At 29.9% G+C, this 26,706-nt stretch overlaps 1 protein-coding gene across 2 annotated transcripts; it reads right to left on the reverse strand.

Moving 5' to 3' along the window:
• Positions 1 to 923: 923 nt before the first annotated feature.
• Positions 924 to 26,478, reverse strand: LOC142325011 (glutathione S-transferase 1-like). Of its 2 annotated transcripts, none has more exons than XM_075366256.1 (6): positions 26,322 to 26,478; positions 23,431 to 23,581; positions 13,089 to 13,147; positions 9,006 to 9,147; positions 1,869 to 2,036; positions 924 to 1,215 (listed from the first exon to the last, which is right to left on the reverse strand). In XM_075366256.1, the coding sequence occupies exons 2-6, from the start codon at positions 23,572 to 23,574 to the stop codon at positions 1,066 to 1,068; spliced, it is 663 nt and encodes a 220-aa protein (XP_075222371.1). In that variant the 5' UTR covers positions 23,575 to 23,581; positions 26,322 to 26,478; the 3' UTR covers positions 924 to 1,065. The 2 variants fall into 2 exon arrangements, with proteins under 2 accessions (XP_075222371.1, XP_075222379.1); XM_075366264.1 differs by lacking the exon at positions 26,322 to 26,478 and adding an exon at positions 26,056 to 26,277.
• Positions 26,479 to 26,706: the final 228 nt, after the last annotated feature.

The raw sequence follows: 26,706 nt of genomic DNA on the forward strand, positions 1-26,706 counted from the left end.
TAAAGGCAATGTTGTTGCCTAACTAGAATAAGTTTTCTTCTATACTGGTAGCACATGTAGAAATGAAAGAAAAATATGAAAGTATGTCAAAAAGTTTAAAAGCTATTAAGTATGATGAACACTCATGGCGAATCATTGCTGACATGAAAGTGATAGGGCTCCTTCTCGGTCTTTCTTTTTTTCTGTTTAGCCTCCGGAACCACCTTAAGGTATTACTTCAGAGGATGAATGAGGTGATAAGTATGAATGTAAATGAAGAAATGAAGTAAAGTCTTGTACAGTCTCAGATCAACAATTTCTGAGATGTGTGATTAATTGAAACCCAACCACCAAACAATACCAGTATACATGATCAAGTATTAAAATCCATATAAAAGTAATTTCCTTTACTAGGATTTGAATCTTAAAACTCTCAACTTCAAAATCAGCTGATTTGTGATGACGAGTTCACCACTAGACCAACTCGGTGTGTCTTCTCTTGGTCTCCAGAGTGGCTTTACAAAATATACGTATTTCTTGTGTTTGTGGGAGAGTCGGGCTACAGATAAACACTACGTGGTTAGACTGGCCAAAAAGAAATCAGTTTACCCTAGGAAAGAAAAATGTTATCAATATTCCCCTTGTCGAAGCAGACCGTATTATTTTACTACCTTTACACATAAAATTAGGCCTGATGAAGAATTTTGTAAAAGCATTAGATAAAGATATTGACGGTTTTAAATATTTAGCTGAGTTTTTTCACAATTAAGTGAAGCTAAATTAAAGAGGAAATATTCAATGGGCCACAAATAAGAAAATTAATTCATGAAAATATATCATGAAATTAACTATGGATATTAGAAGTCTATTTTATAAATTTGATATCTCGCTAGATCAAATTTATATTTAAGCAAGAATAAAGGGATTAAAAATAAAAAATGACATTCAAATTAAAAAATGTTATTTTTGGTAACAAACCTGATATAAAAACAATTCTTGGATGCTGAAATAATTATCTTACAAAAAATACCTTAAAACTACTTTAAACATATTTGTTAAAAATAAAAAGTTAACATATGAATGCATTTAGATTTGATTAGGGGCTAATTTACTTTTAACAGCTTGCCCAAAAATCTCAGCTCCTTCAAGGTTTTCATTAAAACCAGGCATTTCAATCTTACACTTTTCATACCATTCATAGGTTTTCTTATGTTTTGATATGTCATAACCAACAGCCTAAAACAAAAAGTAAATCATTATTATTGTAAAAAAGGAAAAAAATTATAATCTGTACAATCTCAGTTTATTTATTCATAAAATTTCCAATCAAAAGAAAAATGATTTTAAAATACATATAAAAATTTGTTTAAAATTGTAAATAACCTTAAAGATTAACACTAACTTAATCCTGCGCTATCTATTGGTATAAATTATTATTACAAACATGAGATTCAGTGGATTGCAGCTATCACTTGGCGTACTTTTCATAATGAAATTTCAAACAGCCTAACAGAAGCATTAAAAGTGATGTACTGCTCGGTGGATTAAAAGACCATTTTGAAAGCACAATAAAATTATAAATGGATTTTTTTTTAACAGCATGATAGAGCATTAGAAGTGATGTAATGCTCATTGTATTAACGGCTGTTTGACAGCAATCATATCAAATTAAAAATCATTTCTTTTTCTAACAGACCAAACTGGAACTATAAATACAGAAGTATAGCTTTTAACTAAAATCACTTTGGCAAAAACCTAATTATTATATGAAATCATAGAACAAAATATAAATCAAAGTGAAATTCTTGCCTGTAGAAAAACTGAAAAATCAATGTAAACAAAGAATAACAATCACTAAGTTCTCAAAAGCTGAAAGAAATTAAACTCACAATAATTGATGAAATTGAAGCAGCACAAGCACAGTCAGCAATAGTCATCTCTGTTCCAGCTAGCCAAGGGCGTCCTGTCAAAAATGTATCCACCCAACCAAGTGCTTCTTCTAGACTTAATTTCTTTTCTTCAGATACTAGAGTCTCGCCCAAAAATAAAACTGGAAACTAATAATAAAAACAAATAATCAATTAAAGAACACCATTTAACAAATGTTACTATTGACTCATATTTTGCATACAGAGTATGAGTCATGATTCTAGAAATTCTTTCCAGCAAATTGTTTTTGTAGTGATCAAGTAAAATATTACCACACTCCTGCTTTAATAAACAACTTTTTATGACAATTTGAATTATTAAAATCACTTAAAGGGAGTGTATATTTTAGCTACATACAAATTAGCCAAATTTACCATGTTTATCTGTTGTTTTATCACATATTACTGATTATATATAGTTTATTTAGTAGTATTAATCACTGAATGACTTTAATGAACAGGAAACTAGAAGTTTTGGTAACCCATCCCTTTTAATTTCCCTTAAAGAAACAATAAAGCCATTTTTTTCACCTTCAAAATATATTTTTTTCAAAAATATATTTGTCCCTATTTTCTAAATATATAAACATATTTTTTTTCATGAAATAAAATTTTAAAGACTAGATAACTTAAAGGCAAACATTCACAATAGTTGATTTTTTTCTTTTCAGCTAATCTCATTTTTTTTCTTGATGAATTAATTCACCACAGAAGCTTACAAAAAGCTTGTACTTGGTAGTATGGAAATGAAACTTTTGTAGAAAATGAAAAATCTCATGCCTGACCAGGATTAAAACCTGGGACCCCCAGATGAAAGATCAACACGCTACCACTCTGCCATGGAGGCAATTTTGAATTAAACTCACATTTACTAAAAACTACCATTTAACAAAATTTTTTTAGCCTTTAAATTATGATTCATAGACTAATCAACATTCCTACAGATTGGATGAAGAACTCAATTTTACAAATACCTTTTTTTTAGAGGATATAAAATAAACATGCTTACTATATAATACAATAAACAAACAAATCAATAAATGTATCTCTCTAAATACAAATAAATATTCAGTTGCAATGCAGTTTTTAGTGCTCACAAATTTAATAATTCATTATTCAGTGTAGCATTCATAACAAAATTAAAAACTTATCACACTACACAATATTTTAATTAATCTACCAAATGCGCACAGTTCTTTAGGTGAACAAGGTGTAACTAGCACAAAGCATTCTAAAGTAACATAGTTGATATTTTCTGACCCACAGAATCAATTCAGTCATATAGAAATATTAAACTTTCTTCTACAGATCAGAGGGAGTGTATACGTTGCATTATTTCTTGTTAGAATAGAATATATTAATTTGTTGCTTATACTATCCACTTCAGTCTTTCTTCATGTGGCAATACATGTAAGATATCAGAGATATAAGAATTATTGTTACAGTATCTTTCTCTAAAAATAATGACATTTACTGTAGAGCAAATTCCTGTGATAAACCAGTGGATATTCATTTTTAAGGTTGAATATCACACGTTATAAAATCCAAAAAGAAAAACAAGATTGTATTTTATATCATTTGTTTGCATGCAGGATTCACACATAATGGGAAAAAAGTTATTTTTATAGATACAAATATTTTTCAGCGGAATGTTTACGGTCTCCATTCTTGCCATGAAGATACTGAAATCGTATTACAGGAGGAAAATCCATAATTACTGTGCCTGCAGAAGACTCACCTCAATCCCCAGAATGAAGAGTCTTTTCTCGATTACATCTGTGAAAAATGCAATCATCATACTGCGGGCAGAGCACATGAAGATATAGCTGTTTTCCTGAAGGAAATCATATTAGCCATGTGGATTCCACTGACTACAAACATCCCTGCAGTCTCAATGAAGATACTGGTTCCATTTAAAATGAATATCAGCAACTTCTGATAAACCATTTTTTAGTGTGGTACCTTGAGAGAAACACCCTTACTGCCCCTGAAAAATGTGGTTTCCGCAAACACAGATTGTCTCTCAATCATGCAGTTGCCCTAGAATCTGTTATTCAAAATGCCTTCTTACTTCACCAGCACCTGGTTGCTGTATTTTTTGATGTGCAAAATGCATGCGACATAGTTTGGAATCCTAAATACACTGCATGAAAGGGGTACAAAATGGAATCATCTTGCATTTAGCAGGTGTTTCCTGAATAGTTGTTCCTTTTGAGTTTGAATTGGAGCAAAGGTATCAAAAGTTTCACACTAGAAAACGAAATACCACAAGGAAATGTCTTAAGGGTTTCTTTATTTGTCATACCCATAAATAGTATAAACTGTGTGTGAAAACCCGTAATGTATTCACTGTTTGTAATGATTTTTCAATTTATGTTGCATGTAGAACTGTAGCTACTGCCAAGAGACTGTTTCAAAACACAATACCTATTCAGAATCGTGGTTAAAACGACTGGATTCACCTTTACTACAGAGAAAACAAAGTGCATTTCCTTTATCTGCTTTAGGGATCATGTTGACCCTCACCTTTTTTTACATGGTGAACCAGTTGAACTAAGCATGCAGGTTAGATTTCTAGGAATGTGGTTTGAACGACTGATATGGGTAACACATTTGAAGGAGCTGAAGGTAAGATGTCTAAAAATGCTAAACAAGCTGAGAGTTCTATCCAATACTCGGGGAGCTGATCATATATGCATATTGAGCTTCTCCAAGTTCTGGCTTAGAATATGGCTGTGTAGCTTATTTATCTGCATGGGCCATCACTCTATAGCTGCTTGATGTTGTCCATCATTCATTTATCCATCTTGCTACAGGTACATTTTGTTCAAGCCATGTGGTAAGTCTACTAGTAGACAGTGGTGAGCCATCTCTTTGGAAAAGATATGCAAATGATATGCAAGCTTCATAGCTCGCATTAAACCATCCTACCTTTGATGCGGTATTCTCTAACCCACATCTTAATCAACATCAGGAACTGCCAAGATCTATTGCTCTGCTAGGCATCACAGCTCAGCTCCTTTTCTTAACTCCTCCAGTTCTTACTGCTACTCAATGTAACTACCTACCTTGGCGGCCTTCTCTGGTAAATGACTGCTTTAGTCTCTGTCAAAAAGTATACAAATCCAATCATCTCACAAGAAAAATTTTATAATATTGTAAATATCATGGATCCTGATGCTGTAATTTATACAGATGGCTCTAAACATGATAACTCTATTGGTTGTGCTTTTGTGGTTTGGATAACAAAAGATCCCTTAGCATGAGGAATCCTGTACATCAAACATGTACTGAAACATGTTTGATTTTCAGGAGTAGAACATCATCAGTGTTTTCATTCCTGAGCTGTAAACTATTATAAGGCCTTAAATTATTAGCCCAACATGTCAACACATACTTGTCTCTTCAGATTCCATGGGTACTTTGCAGGTGATCAGTGACATGTGCTCTAAACACCCTGTTGTCCATGAAATGCAGTCCATTATTTCTGAAATGACTCTGCGTAATACAAGTATGAGCTTCTGCTGGATCCCCAACCACACTGAAATTTTAGGTAATGACCGTGCCTATAGTGTGGCAGAATAGGCTTTTTTGCCTGTTCTTTTGGCTTATGGCAGAAGGTAATTTTATTGTTTTAATTTACATTTTTAATGTTATATTTCACTGTGTTTTTATTTCACCTTTAGCAATATACCACGGGCACTTTACAATTGTGCTGTACTGTTTATGGAATATTTTTTGCCATGATATTGTGCATTTTAATTGTTGATTTTAATTATTTTATATTGCTGTTGTCAAATATTTAAGTTTGATGTTGTTTGGCTAAATTCATTACTGTATTTGTGTCCAGGTGCTGATAACACTTCATTGTGCGCCCAGGAAAAAAACCTTGAGGGATAGTCCAAAGAGATATTACACTTTAGACAAATACATAAAAAATATTTACTTAGACGTAAGTATAAAGAATATTTGATAATTGGCAAGATTTTTGGATAGATAATTATTAAGCACTAATAAAAAATGAGATAAGGATTTCTCTGTTGCTTTCTAAATTCTACATCTTGAAGAAAGGACCTACATTTTATATGTGTATTCTTATCTAAAGGTGACAGTACAACTGCCTATTTGGTAAGGTATGACTAACCAATTGTATGCAGCTTCTCTAATATCATAGGCACTACATTTTTATCAGTAAAAAATGTGAAACTAATCAAATTTTTCACAAAGGCTGCAAAAAAATTGAAAATAGAAGAATCTTTTTCTTTTGCTAAATGTGCTACTTTAAATACTTTCTAAAGGCTGGGAAATAGCTGTGTCAGTAGACAATTTTTTCCTAAACCATGCTGAACATTTGTCAATATGTTATGCTTTTCAAAAAAATGTAAAGTCTATTTTTCATATACCTAAAAAAATATGAACAATAACGAAATTGGTCTATAATTTTGTAAATTCATTGCCAAACCTTTCTTAAGGAAGGGAATAATAATATGTCTTGCAGCTGGGAAATATTCTACTGGTAAAAGTTTATTAATTAAATTTATAAGTAGGACAATAACAGTATGATTTTCATTTCTTAAAAAAAAACTGGCAAGAACTTCAGTACCAACTGAATGTTTACACTTTGTATTTAAAATATAAATTTCTTGGTTGTCAACAGGAAAAAAATATTCATATGAATTTATTCTCATGGATTAAAATTATTGTTAACTGAAAAAACAAATTCCTCTGATACATGAATAGGAGGTAGAATAACAGAGGCTAATTCCTTTTGTATTTTTTATAAAGTTATCTGACACATTTTATTTCCAAATCCAATTGCACTTTAAATAAATCCTACTACAGTTTTAGGTATGTTTAGTTTTTATTAGTTATCAAATTATGATTATTTAATCTTTTAATATTAAGAATAGTTTTAAAATAAATTTATTTGAATAATTTTGGAAGTTATCAAACAAATTATATTTAGACAGTTCACAGAAATTCCCAAGTGTTAGATTTTACAATTCCTTAAGTTATCCATGCAGTTTTCATTTTATGGTTAAATTGTTTCTTTTTTACTGAATGGTAAAAAAGACCTTTTCAAAAAAAAAAAAATTAAAAATTTTTACTTTTTTCCAAGCTAATTTTGTTATAGTTTTCCTTAATTGTTTCTGATAAGATTACCAAATTGCGAATTTACTCTTTATTGATCATCCTTTTAAAAAATTAACAACTATCTCATCACATGTTATGCTATTGCAACTGAGATCAGGAAAACAATAATTGCATAAAAGTGCTTAAAATTATCTTTAGGCAGATTTATAAAAGTATTGTCTGTACAAGTAGCCAGGGTACTTGAAATGCTAGCTGGCTGACAGATAGAAATATTTAGTACAGCTAATTTAACTCAAACTGAGTTAACAGTTCACTCATCAGGACTAGAATTGTCTGGCAAGTTAACATTAAATTCATTATACGCTATAATATTAAATTTATTAGTAATTTTAAAAAAAGTTTCTGACAGTTTATGTAGAAAGGTTTCAGAAAAACCAGAAGGAGATCTATAAATTACCATCAATTTCAATTTTAGAGTACAGTATTGAATTGAATGTCAATCAAAATTAATTTCTTCTATAAATATCAGTAGCTTTCAATTTTATTAAAAAGATATTTTTTAACAGAAATTGAGACTTCTCCATTTTTATGTGTAGTTCTATATAAAGCTTCAGCAAGCTTGACATTATTCAGCTCAAAAATGGCATCTGTATTGGCTAGTTAACATTCTTAAAAACATGCAAAGTTTGATGTGATTAATTAAAAAGAAATATTTCATCTTTGGTTTTATTTCTTAGGCAGTGAATATTTTATGTGGAAAATATTTGTTACTGCAATTAAAATTTTTAAGGAGGAATCAGTGGCATTTAAAAAAATAAGGATCAACTTGTTATGTGTAATAATATTATCAGAATTTATTATATTTTTAGGGCCACAGTTGACAATATTAATTATTATATTAAAGATAGTAGGAGTACTGTCAGGAGAGGTTTAAGAAGAGTAAGAGAAGAATCATTTCAAAGATAGAAAAAGGGTCCCAAGAGTCTCCGTCTCATGTAATGCAAAAGGCATGAAACCCCCCCCCCCAGTTTTCACAAAATCATCAATTAGTCTTATCCAAACAAAGCTGTATAATGACAGCCAGGTCTCTAACATGACTGTTGCCAAGCAAAAAGGACTACATGAAGTTTAGTAGCCTTTTGCTACCTTTGTTTCCTTGAATTGATAGTGAAGTTCTCACCATTAAGAATTTCCTTTCCCAATCTTGAAATCAGAACTGACAGGAGATATATTCACAATCAAATCATATAAAGTTGTTATCAGTTCAACAACTTACAGAAACTCCCACAACCTGGCCATACTTGACATTCTTAAGTAAGTTGTGGAGATTTCTATTGTCCAGAGGAAACAAGTCTACAACTCCCTTAGCCTCACCACATCAAGATTACACGGCTTGTTGGCTTAGCTCCTTTACCTCAGGCATCAGAAAACTAGGATCAGAACATCTATCTCTCAAGCAGAATTACATTTTAAAATGAACTCAAAAATAACAAAATTAAACAGTTTCTTAAGATTAGCTACAAAGAAAACGATCACAAAAAATCATACACATTTAACAAAACAAACAGCACTTAAGTAATAAAAAACAAAACATTAACTGAGAGGTACAAATATCTAAATACAAATAATAATAGAACAAAATAACATAAAAAAATAAGGACTTGAAATAATATTAAATCTACTTTTAAGAATTTTTAACCTACAGACTCAGTTAATCATAATCAATACATGAAAATACATAGGTTAATGAAAACCAGTCCTCAAGAAGATATCAGTACTGTATGGAGTTCAAAATGTAACATCTTACTTGATGACTGGAATGGAGAATTAATAATTTTAGTCAACACTACTTTAAAATTACCTAATTATTCCACATACTATTGCACATAAGTCAAAGTAAATGAACCTAATGCCAGACATTGTAATATGTCAATATTTTTTTGACAGACTTTTACAAATGTTTCCAACTAAATAGATTATAAAATAAAAGTATTAATAACCTACACATATGTCCCTAATACGACTGTAGAGTACACCCAAATCAAAATACAATCTCTGGTCTACAAGTGCCTTCTGTTGAGGGTTTTTGGGATAAAGTTTATCATCTTTACCATACAGCTGAACCAGGTAACTTGCTATTGCATGGCTGAAACAGATCAAAACAATAACAAAATATGAGTTAAATTTCAAGTTATAAAGTATAATTAAAATTCAAACTAAAATAACAGAATCGAAATACTGATATCAAAGACAATTAAATTAATCAGACTTTTTCAATTACTTGAAAACAATTTTCCTTAAACTATTTGTTGGACTTAGCATCTGAGTTGCCCTTGGTATATATTACATGAGGATTGAGGAAGGATTCTATTTTCTTTAGAAAACTTATAGATTTACCAGAGAATAAAAAGAAATGAATCACCCATCATAATAATATATAAGTACTTAATTTAGTAAATGAAAGACATATCTCACCTCATCATTTGAAGATCCTAACATATTACGTTAAGATCTTCTGGGTAAAATTAGATTAGGCTTGTTACATAATAATGTTGCAAAGAAAATCAATGGAGCATTTAAACACTCATCAGAATTAATATCAATATTAAATAACCTGCTAAAGAAAACAATACCTTTGTAAGCTTCAGTGCCGTTATCTTTTACCAAATTGTAAACTTTTTTAAAACACAAAATTTAATGACATACAAAAAAATTTTAATTAATAATTTTATAAAAATTACATATTTTAAAAAAACAAAAAATGTACTTACTATAGTTGGGATTTGCAAAATAATGTACTAGGACTATGCTGCATATGTTTTTCTCACAAATTTTACAAAAAAAAATTACAAAAAATCATTACATGAAAAAATATTACTAACAGCGATGAATGATACATACTACTTATAAAAATAAAGAAAATGTTAAAAAACACATTTGTGTTGTATGGACATTTGATATGTCCATAACACATTTGTTATGGAAAGTTCCATAACTTGTCTACTTAGGTTCGTTTGTAGAACCGTTATTGCATAACTACTTGTACACATAAAAAATTAACAAAACATCTTACTAATAAATATGATACTAAAGAATTGGCCATCTGATGGTGTCACAGGTCTAATCCCACCACTATTTCTCCGAATTGTCCAAGTCTGTGTGAGTATGTGTATTTACACAAACATAACTCTCTTTGTATAGAAAATGTTAGTATATTTTTCCAGCACGATGTCATGTTTCATAAAATTCTATTTTAAGAAAGAATTTAATAACAAATGAATCATGCTGCTATTAATTTAACTTTTATGTTTTAACAAATATATCGTCCATCGACGTATAAAAAATCCATATAACAAAATAGTTTAATATAGAATAAAATACAAATGAATTCACAAATTTGCATAACCAATTTCATTTAATTTTAAATTTAGGTCAGAATTTATAATGGTTACACCTTTCATTGAAGAGCAGGAATTCACTTCACTGACTCTGCTTGCTGTATGACCAAAATCACTTTAAGAAAATGGTGAAACATTAGTGCATCATCATTCACATAACTTTGATAAATTCCTCTGTTCCACTTGATATGTAAAATGAGAATCTTCTACATAAGATTGAAGCTTTACCCCTTACCAGCTTCTCTTTTTTACAGAAATAAATGATATCTTGCTTTATTTTTTTTTTTGGTTTAATGTATATATTTTGACTAAATATGTAATTTAAAAACAATTTTTTTTACATGCAAAATGTATTTTATTACACACACAACAAACATATGTAATATTCACAGAATTTCCGTCACACGTATATACAAAATATTTACGCAAGTGGTTTTATTATTTTATACACACAAGATATTTACATAATTATACAGTTAAATACTGTTATATTTATAGAATTTCATGAAGTAATAAGAAATATAGTGCTCACAGTCTGACTACACAGAATACTGTAAACAACTACCTATTACAGCAGGTCAGCTGATTACAATCAAATACACATGAAAATACCTCACTTACAGTATATTAAAACTAACAACTAGCGTTATCTATCATTGCAGAATAGTAATAAAAAAAACTACATAAAATTACAGAATATTATGATGAGAATGAATTAAAATCGGACAAAATGTTGACGTCAGAATATTCCGACAAAAGCCCTAATTGTGCACATAAGCTACATTGGAATAGTCTGTCAAAGACTGGTATGGGGTTAATGCTTTGATAATATATTTCATAAAATCTACAGGTTTAAATGAATAAAAGAAGTCAGTGTACAAAACAAAATGGTGTATTCAGATTCACTTATATTACAATGCTGCTCACCAGGGTGGAAATTAGACATTGAGCGAGAGGTAAAAGCAAATCATATGCTGAAAAGATTCAATACCTATGAAGAGTGCTCATATGCGACTTCATATGGGACCTGAATATATAGGTGGCTGATAACAGTAATTCTTCACATTTAGGAAATGGAACATCACAGCAAAGGCCTCTTAGATGAGTCTTACAAATGAGCAAAGAAAGATTGCCTGAAAGAATTCGGGAGTGTAAGGCTGAAGGGAAAAGAACTGCAGTATGCCGAGGAAAGAGGAAGTTGGAATTACTAAGAAGAGAGTGTAGGATAGTATTAAGTAAGACAGAAGGCTCAATACAGCACAGGACAGAGCTCTTATGACCTCAGCATTCAGTGGTATTAAAGAAAGTGACAGGTTTTAATCAGTCTGCAATACAAGCTTAAATAATTGTGTACAAAACTGTTTTCAATATTTATCAAATAAAGTACACCTTTTCACAATAGCATTATCGCTTAATATTTCATGAAGTATAATTATAATTTGAAATTGAAGTAGAATTTTGCAACCTGTTTGGAATGACTTCATCAATAGATTTAGGATAGTTGCAACTCTATTTTAAAATCTCTCCCGGTAGATTTTGATAATTCTTTCTTGGATATTGAATTTTACAAAAAAAATTAAATGTGTAACACTACATTAAAAATATATTATATTGTGTTGACACGTACAATTTATTTAACACCCATATATTAGAAACTCATACAAATTTAGAAATTTGTGTGAGTTTTTATCATATTCAAAACTATTTTTCACTAGATACAGTTTTATCAATAAATTTTTAAGGAAACTTGACAATATGATAACATTTTTGTAGATGTTTCTTTGCTGAGACATTATACACATTTTTTTGTAGACATTTTAAAGTTTTCAGAGAGAAAATAGTTGATGCCCATTTTGGATTTTGTCTTTGTTCTTACTTATCATATGAGTTAGATTCTCATAATTTATCTTATGAGTTAAATTCTCATAATTGCCAAAACACATGATTTATTATCTTTTGATGGTCCTATTCCAAAAAAAGGAAGAAAATCATGTAATTATGAGCTTAACATAATTTTTTGTTCATAAAAATATATTTTTCACAAATTATGTTGTGTATGACAATCAGTAGTGAAGATTATACAATTTTAATATAACCATAAAAGTCTAAATAAACCAAATTTACATCTTACAAATCATTTTTACTTATAAAAAATGTACTTTTAGCCACTTTTGCAACCTTTTTCAGAGACAATCATTCTTTTTAAAAAATAATGTTTTTACATTTTTACAAGAATTAAACACTTCATCAATAATACTTATAAAATTCAGTGTAATAATTCATTATTATGCTTCTAAAAACTTAAAAATTAGATGGTATTTTTTTTATATTTTTAAATAACAAATACCCATAAAGATGTGAATTTTTAACTATTTCTAATACCAGGCCCAAAATTTTAGGCTTTTTTAAAAAATGATAATGAGTTTGCTATACTTCCTTATTCAGTTAATATTTTCTAAAATTTTGCATATAAGTTACACCACAAATAATAAAATAATAAACCCAGAAATCATGCCAAGATGAAATTAAATAAACTACAATAACAAATTCTGACCAGTAAAACTCTTAAAATCAAACAATACATCTTCACTGGCCAGACATGATAGTCAAGCTCTCCCAACTGAACACAAACACAAAATATACCTGTAAGCAAGTAAAGTAAATAAGTTCAAAATTTTAAAAGATTTACCTATCCCAAAGAACAAAATCACCATCTTTCAGTGTAGGTACAGTGTGCTGAGGATTTAGCTGTAACATAAAAATTAATGATTTTACTAATACTATCTATCTCATCATATTTTTAAAAGGAAAAATTATATATGATGAAAAAAATTTGATTATTTACAACCCACTGTTGAAACACATCATAATCACAATGTAGAACCACACATCTATAAGAATGATTTCCTAAAAAAAATATAATTCCAATAACAAAATAAATTAATCACAATACCCTGAGATAAACACTCTTATAATTTGAAGTTCAAATACTGTTATTCCAGATATGATAATGTGAAACAAAACGTAGATTGAATCGTTTATTTACATTTTTTTCTTAATTAATAATTACATTCATTTGAACAAATAAGCAAAAAAAACCTTCACTACATTCTAATGAAAATACATATTTGTAATTTGATTTTATAAATTCAGAAAAAAATAATGAACTACTTATAATTACAAGGCCACAGAACTCTTACATTTAAAGAAAACAGAAGCCTACATCAATATATATTTCTATATTAATATGCAGACTACATTTTCTTTTCTCTGGCCTCATCATGATATTAGTAATTAATTATTTTTTTCTAGATTTGTAAAATCAGATATTTTATACATATATTTAAAATAAGGGGAGATTAAAAAGTTGCAATAAACAGTTAAAATGATGCAAAAATCATTTATAAATATTCCCTCACCTCTTGCTGTATAGATGCGTATTAGTGTAAAAATGAACACGGTTACCATCTTAGTTTTGCATTTTTCATACAAAAAGGTTCATCTGATTACCTTCACAAAACAAAAATATATGTGCTCTGATCACAAAATACTGCATTTAGTATAAATTATATTTAATTCAAAATCTTAAAGAAACTGATCCAACGATTACCAGTAAATTTTTAAATTGCCATGAAATGTTTCAGTGTTGAGCAAATTAAAATGTTTCAAAGAGATGGTTAATAATACTTCAATTATCTCAGGTAGTACTAGCATCTTCAAAATTTTCTGAAGTACGGATAATGCAAATTGTCAAAACCACAGTAAAATCATTTGATTCCCAAGCAGAATTTTTTAACTATCTCTACTTAATTTTTTTGTAATATTACTTCTACTTTTCTAGAATCCTAACTTACCAGCAATTGCTAGTCACCAATATGTTTGTTACATATTTTACCTTTGTTGCTTTACTGCAACAAAGGTAAAAAATACTTATTTTTATCGTATACTTATGTTGCAAAAGGGGGTCTTAAAAAAAATTCCCCATTAGGAACTTTCATTTTATTTTAATTTTTTCAGTAAATAGTTCTAGAAATATTATTATTATGAACTAACTTTTAATTATTTTACATATGTATGTATATTATTTTATTCCTTGTATTTTACAGTCTGTTCAACTAGTGAACAATAAGTAACCCCCAACCTAGTCCAGTGAGATGAGAATGATATTACGTGACATGTAAATGAGTCTTGTACAGACTCAGGCTAACCACTCCTGAGATGTGTGGTTAATATAATCCCAACCACCAAAGTAGTACCCACCGGGTTGGTCTAGTGGAGAACTTGTCTTCACAAATCAGCTTATTTTGAAGTCGAGAGTTCTAAAGTTCTAAATCCTAATTAAGGTAATTAATTACTTTTATACAAATTTAAATACTAGATCGCGGATACTGGTGTTCTTTGGTGGTTGGGTTTCAACTAACCACACATCTCAGGAATGGTCAATCTGAGACTGTACAAGACTACATTTCATTTACATACATACATATCCTCATTCATCCTCTGAAGTAATACCTTACAGTGGTTCCAGAGGCTAAACAGAAAAAAAAGAACCACCAAATTACACTGGTATCCACTGTCTAGTATTCAAATCCAAATAAAAAGTAACAAACTGTTACTAGGATGTGACCTCAGAATCTTCGACTTTAAAAATTAGCTGTTAAACAAGTGATTTGCGACGAGCAGTTTCCCACTAGACAGCCCAGTGGACTAAGTACTGTTTAACTACAAAATTTGCTATTTAAAATTAAAATGTGCAATTAAAAATGAAAAAAAAAATTAGTATTCACTAGGTATTAATTGTGTTGGAACTTATAAAATCTCATGTTGAAATAAGAAGTGCAAGGGAAAATGAATTATAGAAATGACTATTCACGTTAAGAAATTAGTTTTGACAGCATATATGAAGATCTGAATCACTAAACGGCAGAGACCAATGTTCTGTATGTAATATTTAAATCAAAATTTACTTTTAAAATCCAGTATTATAATGTAGAACACCCATGGTGTGATCCGGAAATGTCTTCAAACAACCTAGAAATCACTGTATTATGTCATGATTGCAGTATAACAAATGATTAACATACCTAACAGGCAAAACCAGAACTAATTTCCTTCAAAAATGAAAAATATATACAATTTTTAATTCAAGTGTATTTTAAAGAATTTTTTTGTAATTCACAAAGCAGGTTTACAGAGGACTTTTAATTTCTGTTCTTTTTATGAAAATCCACTACCTAATCTTTGATGACTTTGATGAGAATACTAAGATGGATGAAATGATAAGACAGAATTGTAAGGTCTTGCCAGGAATCAAACTCACTCATCACTAATAATGAAAAACATGTTCTATGACATATTTTTACATGTTGAGTTTGGATCACGTGCCAAGCCACTATCATTTGATAAGTGAACCAAAGTTCAACTATCATTTTCTGGTAATAAATTTTAATACAACTTGTATAGGTGACAGTACATGTTAATTCAAATAGTTGACCAAAATGTAATAAGGCAAATGTTGTTCCCCAAATTTAGGCCCTTGCGTATGGGTTAATACTCTGGTTGGCAAAGAACCTGGAGAAACAAAATTAATAAAAAACAGTAATATTGCTTACATAGCAAGCAAACAAATATTGGTCAGTACAAGTACACCGAAATGACACCTACAATATTGATTTAATAAGTAAGCTTTATTTTTATTTTCATAATTCTATTCTTATGTATATACTTATTTTCTTTTTGTAACCAACACAGAAATTGATAAATAGATTTTAATTTGTTTATTTTATCTAAATAAGATTAATTTTTTTGTAAACATTTCAAACTTATTAGGTCAATGATAATAAAAATAATTATTAATTTTGTTATTAATGATGGTAGAAAACATTTAAAATTAAAAAAATATTTCTCATCATTATATTTCTAATATTATTCACTAATGAGATTTTTAAACATAAGTAAAATTAGTGTCATCAAATCAGTAGATATTTTTACTTTTTTTAAGTTATAAATATCTAGTAATTTATTAATATCAATAAATGTAATTACAGATACATGTTTTTTCAACTACTTCCAATAAATATTTCCAGTTTATCAGGCAAAATATTCTTTTTCCAAAAAAGGTTTTGTTCAACCCAAAGCATAGATTTTAATGAAATTTAAATAAGTCTTTTTTATGGGAACTTACACATCAAAACACAGTTTTTCAGAGTGCACTTTAGTATAAGACAATGTAGTTCGCAATAATAATGGCAATATTCAAAATATTATTTTGTAGAAATATCAATAAAGCAATTAAGTAAAATTTAACTAAATATCATTTAGACTAGTTTTTCAATGAAGCATTATAACAATGTGAATTTAACATCAATCTAAGAGAAATTTTTTAACTCTTTAATTGTCATTATAGAACTTCTATAAAAATCACTACCTGCACTCACATATATGTACCATTAAATGCTTATAAACAGTTCATATGTGATTATCAACCCAATGGACTAGGTCATTATAGAAAAGGGATATACTTGAGTCACTAAGGCTATCCTGTTATAAAACAAACTGTATGACTTTGTAATAGACTGTCTCAAAATTACACATACAAATTATAAAACTCGCTCTTTATATGCAACTAACTACTTGTACAAAGTAACTAATAACAAATTTTTTCCAAAAACTACATAACATGCACAATTTATTTGCATATTTATTTTTTCCTATATATTATCTTTATTTCCTATCATTTTCAGTTTTACCTTTTCTAATTTTTCAGTAATAACAAATTTAAGTTAAACCTATAATATTAAAACTAAAATACAGACTAACAAAACATTCAATTAATTAATTAATATATAGTAATTTAGTTTCTTGGATTACGAATAATTTTAATATTCCATATAAAATTAGTAAATATAATAAAATGAATTACCTGTAAAAGTGAAGTTCTTAATCCAACTTTGCACTTCTGTCCAAATCGGATTTGTAAGAAGATTCTGAAGATGAATCTGTATTCAAATTTATGACCATATTTTAACTGCTTACGACATCTTTTCCCAAAAATAGTTCTCTTTTTCAATATGTTTTTCGTACTTTTTATAATTCTCAGCCAATAATTACAGTATACTATCCTCTAGCAAATTTCCATGTCTTATTTTACATATTTTGTTATTACACACTACATACTTTTTAATCTGGCTTCAAACCAATTCTACTGGATTTAATGTGCTGTGGTAGGGATATAATCTTAAAACATGAACTTTTTAACCCATGACAAATCTTTTAAAACAGGACTTGTGTTATTTAACTATTTTTAATTCATCAAAAGTAATATTTTTGCTCTTTAATCATAAAATTAAATCGGCCTTCAATCACAATATATTAAGAATACATTCACTTTTTACACTAAGGTATGATGCAATTGTCTTTGACTATTACACTACTATCTGGTAAAAGCTGTACAGTTTTTTTGAACCAATTTATAAAAATATCTCCATTCATCTCTTGATAAATTCCAACTGAAACCTTACAAAAATGCTTGCCAAGCAGATGTTATATTTTTGTCGGGCCAAATTTTTGGCATTACATGTCCCTCATTTACCCAGGTTTCATCTAAGTAAAGAAGTTTTCCCCCTTTTTCTGAAAATCCTTAATTTTTCTTAAGCACTCTCTTCTCCATCAATATGATATTGTAACAAGACCGGTATAATGGACCTGAGTAATGGATTCCTACCTATTAAGAAGAAAATAATAGAAAACATAATAATGGGAGGAATCCAGGAAAGGGGCTAAAAGAAACCCTTTTAGTAAAGCTAGCAGGTCTATTCCAACAATCGTTTCTTATAATACTGCCTGCAACAGATGTCGTTCAATAAAAAGGGATTACTGGACCAGGGTAGGAATCTCAAGGGAAAATGTGAGTGCAGACAAATCATTCCCATGCTTTGAGTTGGGTCCGGTCCTGCAGATAGAAAGGATATGGGTATAAATACTCCAGGGAAGGCCAGTTGACGATCAGTCTGCGAGAGAGTGCTACAATGAGTTCTGTGACAGAGTTCTAAGCGAGGAGTGATTATATGAATTTGATGCAAGAGTATCCTGCGAGGAGTATTATGCAAGTCAGTGAAGGAGCAAATTTCTAGAGCGTACACGTTCAATGCAATTAAGGTGATGTCACAAGTAATTTCAGTGAGTGCTACTTCCTACTTTGTCTACTGTGTGGAAGAAGATCCATGCAATTTATGGATCACTGAAACAATCTATTCTCAGAATCATTCATGAAGGAGAACTTTCATTACCTTCTGCAGTAACAAGTAACTTGGCAGATTGTTACTGTTCAGTGTCTCTCACTTCATCATAACTTATGAATTTCAGAGGTAGAAGATACAGATGGAAGTGTTACCATTAAACACTGGTGATTCAATTGGTAAATTAAATGCTCAATTTGCATTCAATGAGTTGTTTTGTTGATGACCCTGGAACTTTAGATTAGGAGGCCAAGGGGAAAATTGGCTACTCACAAGTGGGGAATCAATGTGGCAAGAGCCACATTGTTGGACAGTGTCGGAGTTCCTAAATGCGGTTGCTTTGTTCAGCCGACATCCGTAGTTTGCTTAAGGGAAAGACTCTTACCGCATTGCCGTGGGAAGCTAACCCTGAATATGACTGACCACCAGCTAATTATTATGGCTCTAAGCACTATAAAATGGTAGACAGGTACTTGCTGACATTCAGCGATCTAGGCGTGGCAGCAAATTGCTGCCTAGACAAAATAAATTTTATTATGGATGTCATATGTATTTTTAGTAGTTGATGGGGTGCGCCTACCCATTTTAGCAAATATATGACAAGTGAGCAGTTGGATCACATAAGCCAACGGTGTGTGGCACCAGGCTTAGTCCGCTCACACTGTTAGGTAAGCTCTAGGAGTTATGTCAGGATACTGGTCGCTAAACTGTTCGAGGCTCAGTTGCTATTTGTGGCACAGACATTTAGTCTAATGCTTTAGGGCAACCGAATGGGATAGTGGCAGCAGAAGAAATACCAAGTGTCACACCGTGCTTAAAATGCTGGATGCTGTACATCATGCTTTCCTTCACCTTCCTACAGGTGTCTTTATATCAAGCCCTGTTGTAAATATACTTGTTAACTGGGGTGAGCCATCACTTTGAGATAGACAGGACCAGCTTTTACACCTTACTTTGCCTGTCTTAAAGAACAAATCAACCGATTTTTAACACAGTCCTTGCAAATCCTAATTTATAAGGCCTGAGGATCATTCATGTTATATTGCACCTGTAGGTGTTCGTACCCAATGTTTACTGCACCTTCTGAATTTTGACATAGCTTCTGTTTTTCAAATTTACCCTTTTTTGTATCCTCTGTGGAGAAACAACCCCCATAAATTTTATTTTTGACCTTACCATATTCAATAAAAAATCAAAACCTATTGCCTTTCAGTAAATTTTTTACCAATTTCTCTTCAAGATATATCCAGATGCAATAGTATACACAGACAGATTGAAACAGAATGATATCATTGGATGCATGTTAGTTGTTAATGACAGAACATATTTTGGCCTACCTAGTATTAAAAGTGTCTTTACTGCCTAGTTGTATACTATCAATAAGGCTTTAAATATCATTTATCCTAATTTCCACCATATCCTTATTTATAGCGACTCATGTAGTGCACTCCAGGCTTTAGATGATTTGTATTGTAGACATCCTATCATCATTGAAATCGAACAATGCAATTGCTGAATGGAACCATCGCAACACAGAAGTGAGTTTCTTCTGCATCCCTAGTTGCATGGTAATTCCAGGTAATGAACATGCAGATTCCCTTGCTAAGTATGTATATAGTCAATCATCCTTCACTACTCATATCACTGCATCCAATTTTATAAATTGTACAAAACACTTTCTTTAAACAAGGTGGCAAGGTGACTGGACTGCTACTGTGGGTAATAAATTCAAGCATGTCAAAGGTACTGTGTTGCCGTGGAATTCTTCATGCAGAAAAATTCATTAGAAGCAGTCCTCTGCCGATTGCAATTAGGACATACCAGTCACTCATGGATATCTGATATCTGGGGAAAGCATACCACTCTGTAGGCAATGAGACAGCTGCTTGACTGTGCACCACATCCTTGTGGACTGCATATACTATGCCGCCTTGTGACGTAAATTTAAATTGCCGAGGAACATTCATCAAATCCTGGGCAATGACAAAGAAGTTTTAACCAGGTGTTGTTATTTCTGCGACAGATCCATTAATTACATAAAATTTAATATTGATTTTCCTATTTTTTTAGGTACGTTTTTATTAATGTATTTTTATCCAAAAAGCGACCCTTTACACTCCTCTCAGACTTTGTTGAATTTTATTTAAAGTTTATATATTTTTTTTTTTGTTTTTCATTTTAAAATACTTTATATTATTATTCTGACTGTGATTTTTAGTTGAAGTTTTTTATGATATTTTATTTTTTTTATTAATTGTCAGTTTTAATTTTTTTTTTGTTATGATATTTTTGCTGCGATATTATTTGTAAGTTTTTGTTTGTTTAATGTTTTTAGTTTTAAATGAAGTTTTAGTTATCTGTTTTTCCTTTTTTTTTATATTTTAACAAACAACTGAAGTGAACATAACATTTTTATGAAATAAACTTACAACTCATTTTCTAAAAATTTGAATTCTGCTTCCAGATCTTTTCAGAACTATAATTCAGTCCTTCCTCAGCAGGGTTGCAGATGGTGCTATTGTTAAAGGCATGTATTTTCAGAACATACAATTGGACTCAGGAAACTAGACTAGATGACCAACAAATAGAACATTTCCATAAGAAAAATGTAATTTTTTTATAACTTTATTTTTTATGTTAACTGTTTTATAACTTTATGATAAATACGGTTGATGCATTCATGTACACGAAATAGAAATATGATCCAGCTTTGAAACTGATGAAGCCACAAGAAAGATCAACGATAAAACAAACTCCTAGAAAATAAAACTATAATTAAAATTTTTACTAGGGATAAAATGGCAACCATCTGTGTCCCATGCAATTACAAAAGTGGGAACAGGCAGATGTTTTATGTGAAATTGTTAGCATAATAATATCACCAGCTATCTACAATACTGTATAGTTCAATGGCACTAGGTTTGCCCAGATGATTTTTAATAAAAATTAGTTCTTTCTGCATTAATGAAGATGAAGCTATGTCTACAGAATCAGAGTAATTTGCTGATATAAAAATAAAAAAAGGAAAGATATTTAAATCTATTGTGCCCCTTTTATAACATTTTATTTATATGACTTTTCTGAGTTGCAAGTTTAATATATATCAATGTGCATTATGTAATTTGTTTTATTTATATAAATATGGATATTTCACAACAAATTTTAATTTAAGTAATTTTATACACTACAGTTTTATAAACAAATTCTATTACCATGAACAATAATTCTAATGACATGTACAGTGGGATGAGGAATTTGCAGTTAGTAACTTCTTTTTTTAAGCTCCCTCTCTTTAGCAAAGGTTGGTGGCCCATGTGGCCAAAATACATGCTGCAGCATGGACAACTTCCCCTGACGTGCAGTTGTACCATCTTTGAATATCCTTCAGTCACAGATTTTTCCGACTCCCAACAGAAGGGAAGATACAAGGTATCTTCCCTTCAATTATGAGTTGTAACAAATGGTACCTCTCATCTCTCATAATGTGCCCTAGATACTGAGTGTAGTTAGTAATTAGCCCACCTAATTGACTTTCCAGGACTAGCAGTTAATGCACTTCATACACGATCTTTCATCATTAACTGAAACTTATGGATGATTTCCAGTTTGTGAGACCAAGCTACCAGTCTCTCTTAAAGTCATATCCCACTGACGAATAGACTTGGATGTAGGAGGATCAATATTCCATTCAGTTTGTACACTGTTGAACACGGTAACTTATTGAAATTCCATTAACTAAAGCATTCATTGAACCTTTTGCTCTGGGATCCATGTCATGACTGACTACAATTACATTGTGAGTCAGCTTGCCTGCGCACGCATATTCTGCTGACCTTGAGTATAAGAACAAATTTTGAGATATTTCCTGTCAATTGAGCCTACATTTAAGAGATTATAATGATGGTTTTCTAAATATAAACCATTACTTTGGATATCTTCAGCCTAGACACCCTGTATACAACATCTTTGTATATAGTGTATTGTATCAATGTCAGTCTGTTAGTACTTTATAGTTCAAATGGGAATAAATACAGGCAACTTTTTAAATACATTTGAAGTATTTTAAAATAAGTATTATTTTAAAGAAACTAGAATATAATTTAATAAATAACAAAGTAAAGTATATTCAGTTTTAATTAATTTTTTTTAAATTTATTTATTTTTCAAAATCTTAAAACATACTTTGCATTTTTTTTAGTGTAAAATGAATCAACATCTGTGGCAGATGCGTGTTCAAGTTCCAATTTAATACATGTAAGTTTCATGATCACAGAGGTAAATAATCCTCCCAAATTTTGTTGTTATGATACCCTTTTCTCACTTCTCACCACACAGTGTTTTCACTCCAGAAGTGTTCCAGTGGTTTACAACCTTTTATCATAAATTTGGTTATAATTCACTGTCATACTAATGTTCACCACTCATTTCATTCATCTTTCTCACAACTAAATACACTGCAGTATATATGAAGTGGCATAAATGACATAAGGTTATATTTCCAAACTCCAATACTACCATTACTCTCTTGCATTTTTGTGCTACAAACAAATTAAAATGTAAATGTAATTCATACTAATCTGTACTAATAGATAACACATTCTAACCACTTTAAAAAGAATGGCATTGACAACAGCACTCTACCATCAACAACATTGAGGACGAAACTTTTTACAGTTCTGAAAATGTCTTCTTGAAGCACTTCAAATATTTTGAAAGTTATTTGTAAATAACTTATTCAACAAAAGTTTACACCTAATTTTATCATGCTGATTAATGAATGTAATTATTACTTACTTTTACAAAGTCAGGTTTTAAGTGTTCTTTCTGAAAAAGATCAATAACTTTAATATCGATAGTAATTCCAACAGCACGGGCAGCTAACAGAGCAGCTCTAGAAGGCGCACTTGGTGCAAAATGATACAGCTCAACTGTTGGCATCTTCTAGCTACAAAAAAAACAATAAATTTACAGAAAACTAGTAGTGACTTTTATTTACTAAAATTTAATTATCACTGCCATTCTAAAAATGTAACCTACAATTGAAAATTACATTTTTTGATAGTTACAAGCAATACATACCATAACTTAAAAGAATACCTATCATTAAAGTAGTGTAACTAAAATTTCTCTTTTTTTCAATTTTCCCACATCATCTTTACTGCATTTAAATCTGAGTGAAGTGAAGGAAATCTAAGAACATTGTGTCTGTATTGTTACATTAGTAAATTAAACTTACACTTTTTACCTTGCCATCATGTTTTAATATCAGTGGAAACAGTTCTGGTTTTAACATTCAATGATTGCATGCAACTGATCACTGTCGGTCGTTCCATCATTTCTTATTTTCTAACATAGAGAATCAGCATTTCTTTTCTTTTAACTTTATAAGATGTATGATTGGATGGGAAATTAGGAATTACAATTTGTTAGAATCTATTTACAACGTTTCTTCTTTGTACATAAACATGGATTTAAAATGTTCTACTTGGATAAAAAAAATATTAAAAATAATAAACACAATGCAAGTAACTTAAACATTTTTTATTAAAAAGATAAGTGATTATTGAAGTAGTGCTATTAAAAATAAATTATAAAGACCAGAGAAAACGATTTCATAAAATTAAACAAGCAGTTACACTTTTATATGATACAAGTACATGTACTGTAGAAGAGATTAAACCAAGCTGTTTACATTTGTTGACATTTTCAATTTTATAAGCAACTTATAAAATTGTGTGTAACGCAATTACACACATCATGCAAACTCATGATGATTCATTAAGTCTATTGAGTCTTATTTATTAGTCGTAAATTAAGTCTAAACAATGTTGTAATAAATTACAGTTGGATATAACATTATTTCATCAAGTTCAATTGTTTCTTGTGTACTGCGTAAATATGTGTAAAATAATTATATCCATTGGTAGTGTATAAAATTATGAGGATATACTTATTAACTTAATTTACAATTAGGATAATTACATTAAAAGCCCAAATTTACATAAATTAAAACACCTAATTTAAAATAACAACATGTTATAATAAAATAAATACAACTATATTAACTATGTAGATATAATATTTCTAAAACAAAAATTAATCAGTTATAAAATTACTTTTAAAACTAGCAACAATAAATCTAGTGTTTATATTAAAACAGGAGTCTATAAAAGGCTATGAAGAATGGGATTGTAAAAAAATTCTTTGAGGAATGACAGAATTTAAAAAAGTGCTTCCAGGAATATTTACAAACACACAGATAAAATAAAAATCTTACTAATTATGTTGATCATATTATGGAAAATAAACACATCTTTTGTAATCAATTTTAAAAATCAGTAGTGAACATTTATATCCTACTTTAAAAAATACATAATAAAAAACAGCAATGAAAATATAATCAATAAAAAAAAGTTAACTTTGAATGTGATGACTAGCTTGGTTAAAAATGTATAATTTAATTTTAAAATAAATGTAAATATGAGATACCAAATTAATATTTTTATCTGCCAACAGATTAATATCAGCAAAATAATTTATTTTATTTCAGTGATTAAAATAACAAAACATAATAATCTCACAATTTTTCTTAATTAATTGAATATAATAAAAAAATATATTCTAAAGAGCCAGAGATTTCTGTGAAAGTACTCAATGAAGGCATCAAAGAAGAAAAATTTGCAAGTTGGTAAATTGTTTAACAGCAATAAATTAACATATTCTGGTGTAAGATGCAATTTGTTCAACTACTGATTGTTTTAAATCATGAGATTCAATGATAATGAAAACTACTGAAAAAACGTTTTAGACAGTACAACTATGACACACAGAACTTTTTATGTACTACACATTCAATTATAATTTAATATTAAACAAATTAAAATATTTGATATGTCAAAGTAAAAAATCTCTTCTAGGAAATTTTCTGATTTTTAAGGAAATAAAAAGGATTGAAATAAAAGAAAACCTTATAAATTAACGTCCAATTGAAAGGGTTATTACTGCTTAGAGCGGTCAGTACAGCGTCTTATGCATAAATCATTTTAAGGCTGCAAACTAAAATACGGTAACATAAAAGTTATTTACTAGAAAAAATGTGATCTATTTTCATATTTAATTCCAGTACAAGCAACTCAAGTTAGATACTTAGTAATCCCAATATAGATAAATTATTAACGAGTAAGGATATGCGGTAATATAACACGCCAGACCCAATCTGCAGCGACCAAACATATTAAAAACAGTGTTTAGAGCCTATGTTTAGAGTAATTATTGTACAATAATTACACGGCGGCCTACTGGGAATTATTACTAGATTTACACATCACACATTGAGTAGTTGATTTTTACGAAATGTACAAGGAAACCAGTTAACATTAGAAATAATATACAGAAATTTATAACAAATTAACAACGAACCGATACTCCTATATGATAAAAGATTTACAACTTATCACAATGGTATCATTTCAAGAACAGCAGCTCAATCTGTTGAACGCTAGCAGCACCGAGTATAAAGTATAATTAAATCAACTGGTACTAGTCTATAAAGCTAAGATTACAAAATCACAAAGAGTATCTATTATAGAACAAGTTCACAACTAGTTTATACAATATATACGTTAATAAAAAACAAATTTGCCATGCTAAGATGTCAGGAGAAAAATAGAACAAAAAGTACACACCTGTAAATATCACAACTACGCTGTTGACTCTTCAACCTGTTGCTCTGAGTCTCCGTTGCACGAACTCCTTATTCCACAGAAGCAACAACTAATGTAATTTTTTATGAGGAGAGAGGTAAAACAGACGAATATCTCTGTCTCACAACTGTATTGCGTTCATTTGATCACTGAAGTGAAAGTTGTCTTTGCGAACTGCAAAGTATTTGACTGTCTAAAGGCATACATGGACATTTAAGGAACTGGTTTCGTAGTAGTATTACTTCAGATTAATAAACACTTATCTACACTGCCATCATCACTGGAATCAACCATTTTCTCGACGTTAATGCTGTCTATCAAATCACGTGTAAATGTTAAATAAGGAAACTACTAATGTATTATTGCA

This window comes from Lycorma delicatula, chromosome 1 (assembly GCF_047948215.1).
Source record: "Lycorma delicatula isolate Av1 chromosome 1, ASM4794821v1, whole genome shotgun sequence".
Classification (NCBI taxonomy): Eukaryota; Metazoa; Arthropoda; class Insecta; order Hemiptera; family Fulgoridae; genus Lycorma; species Lycorma delicatula.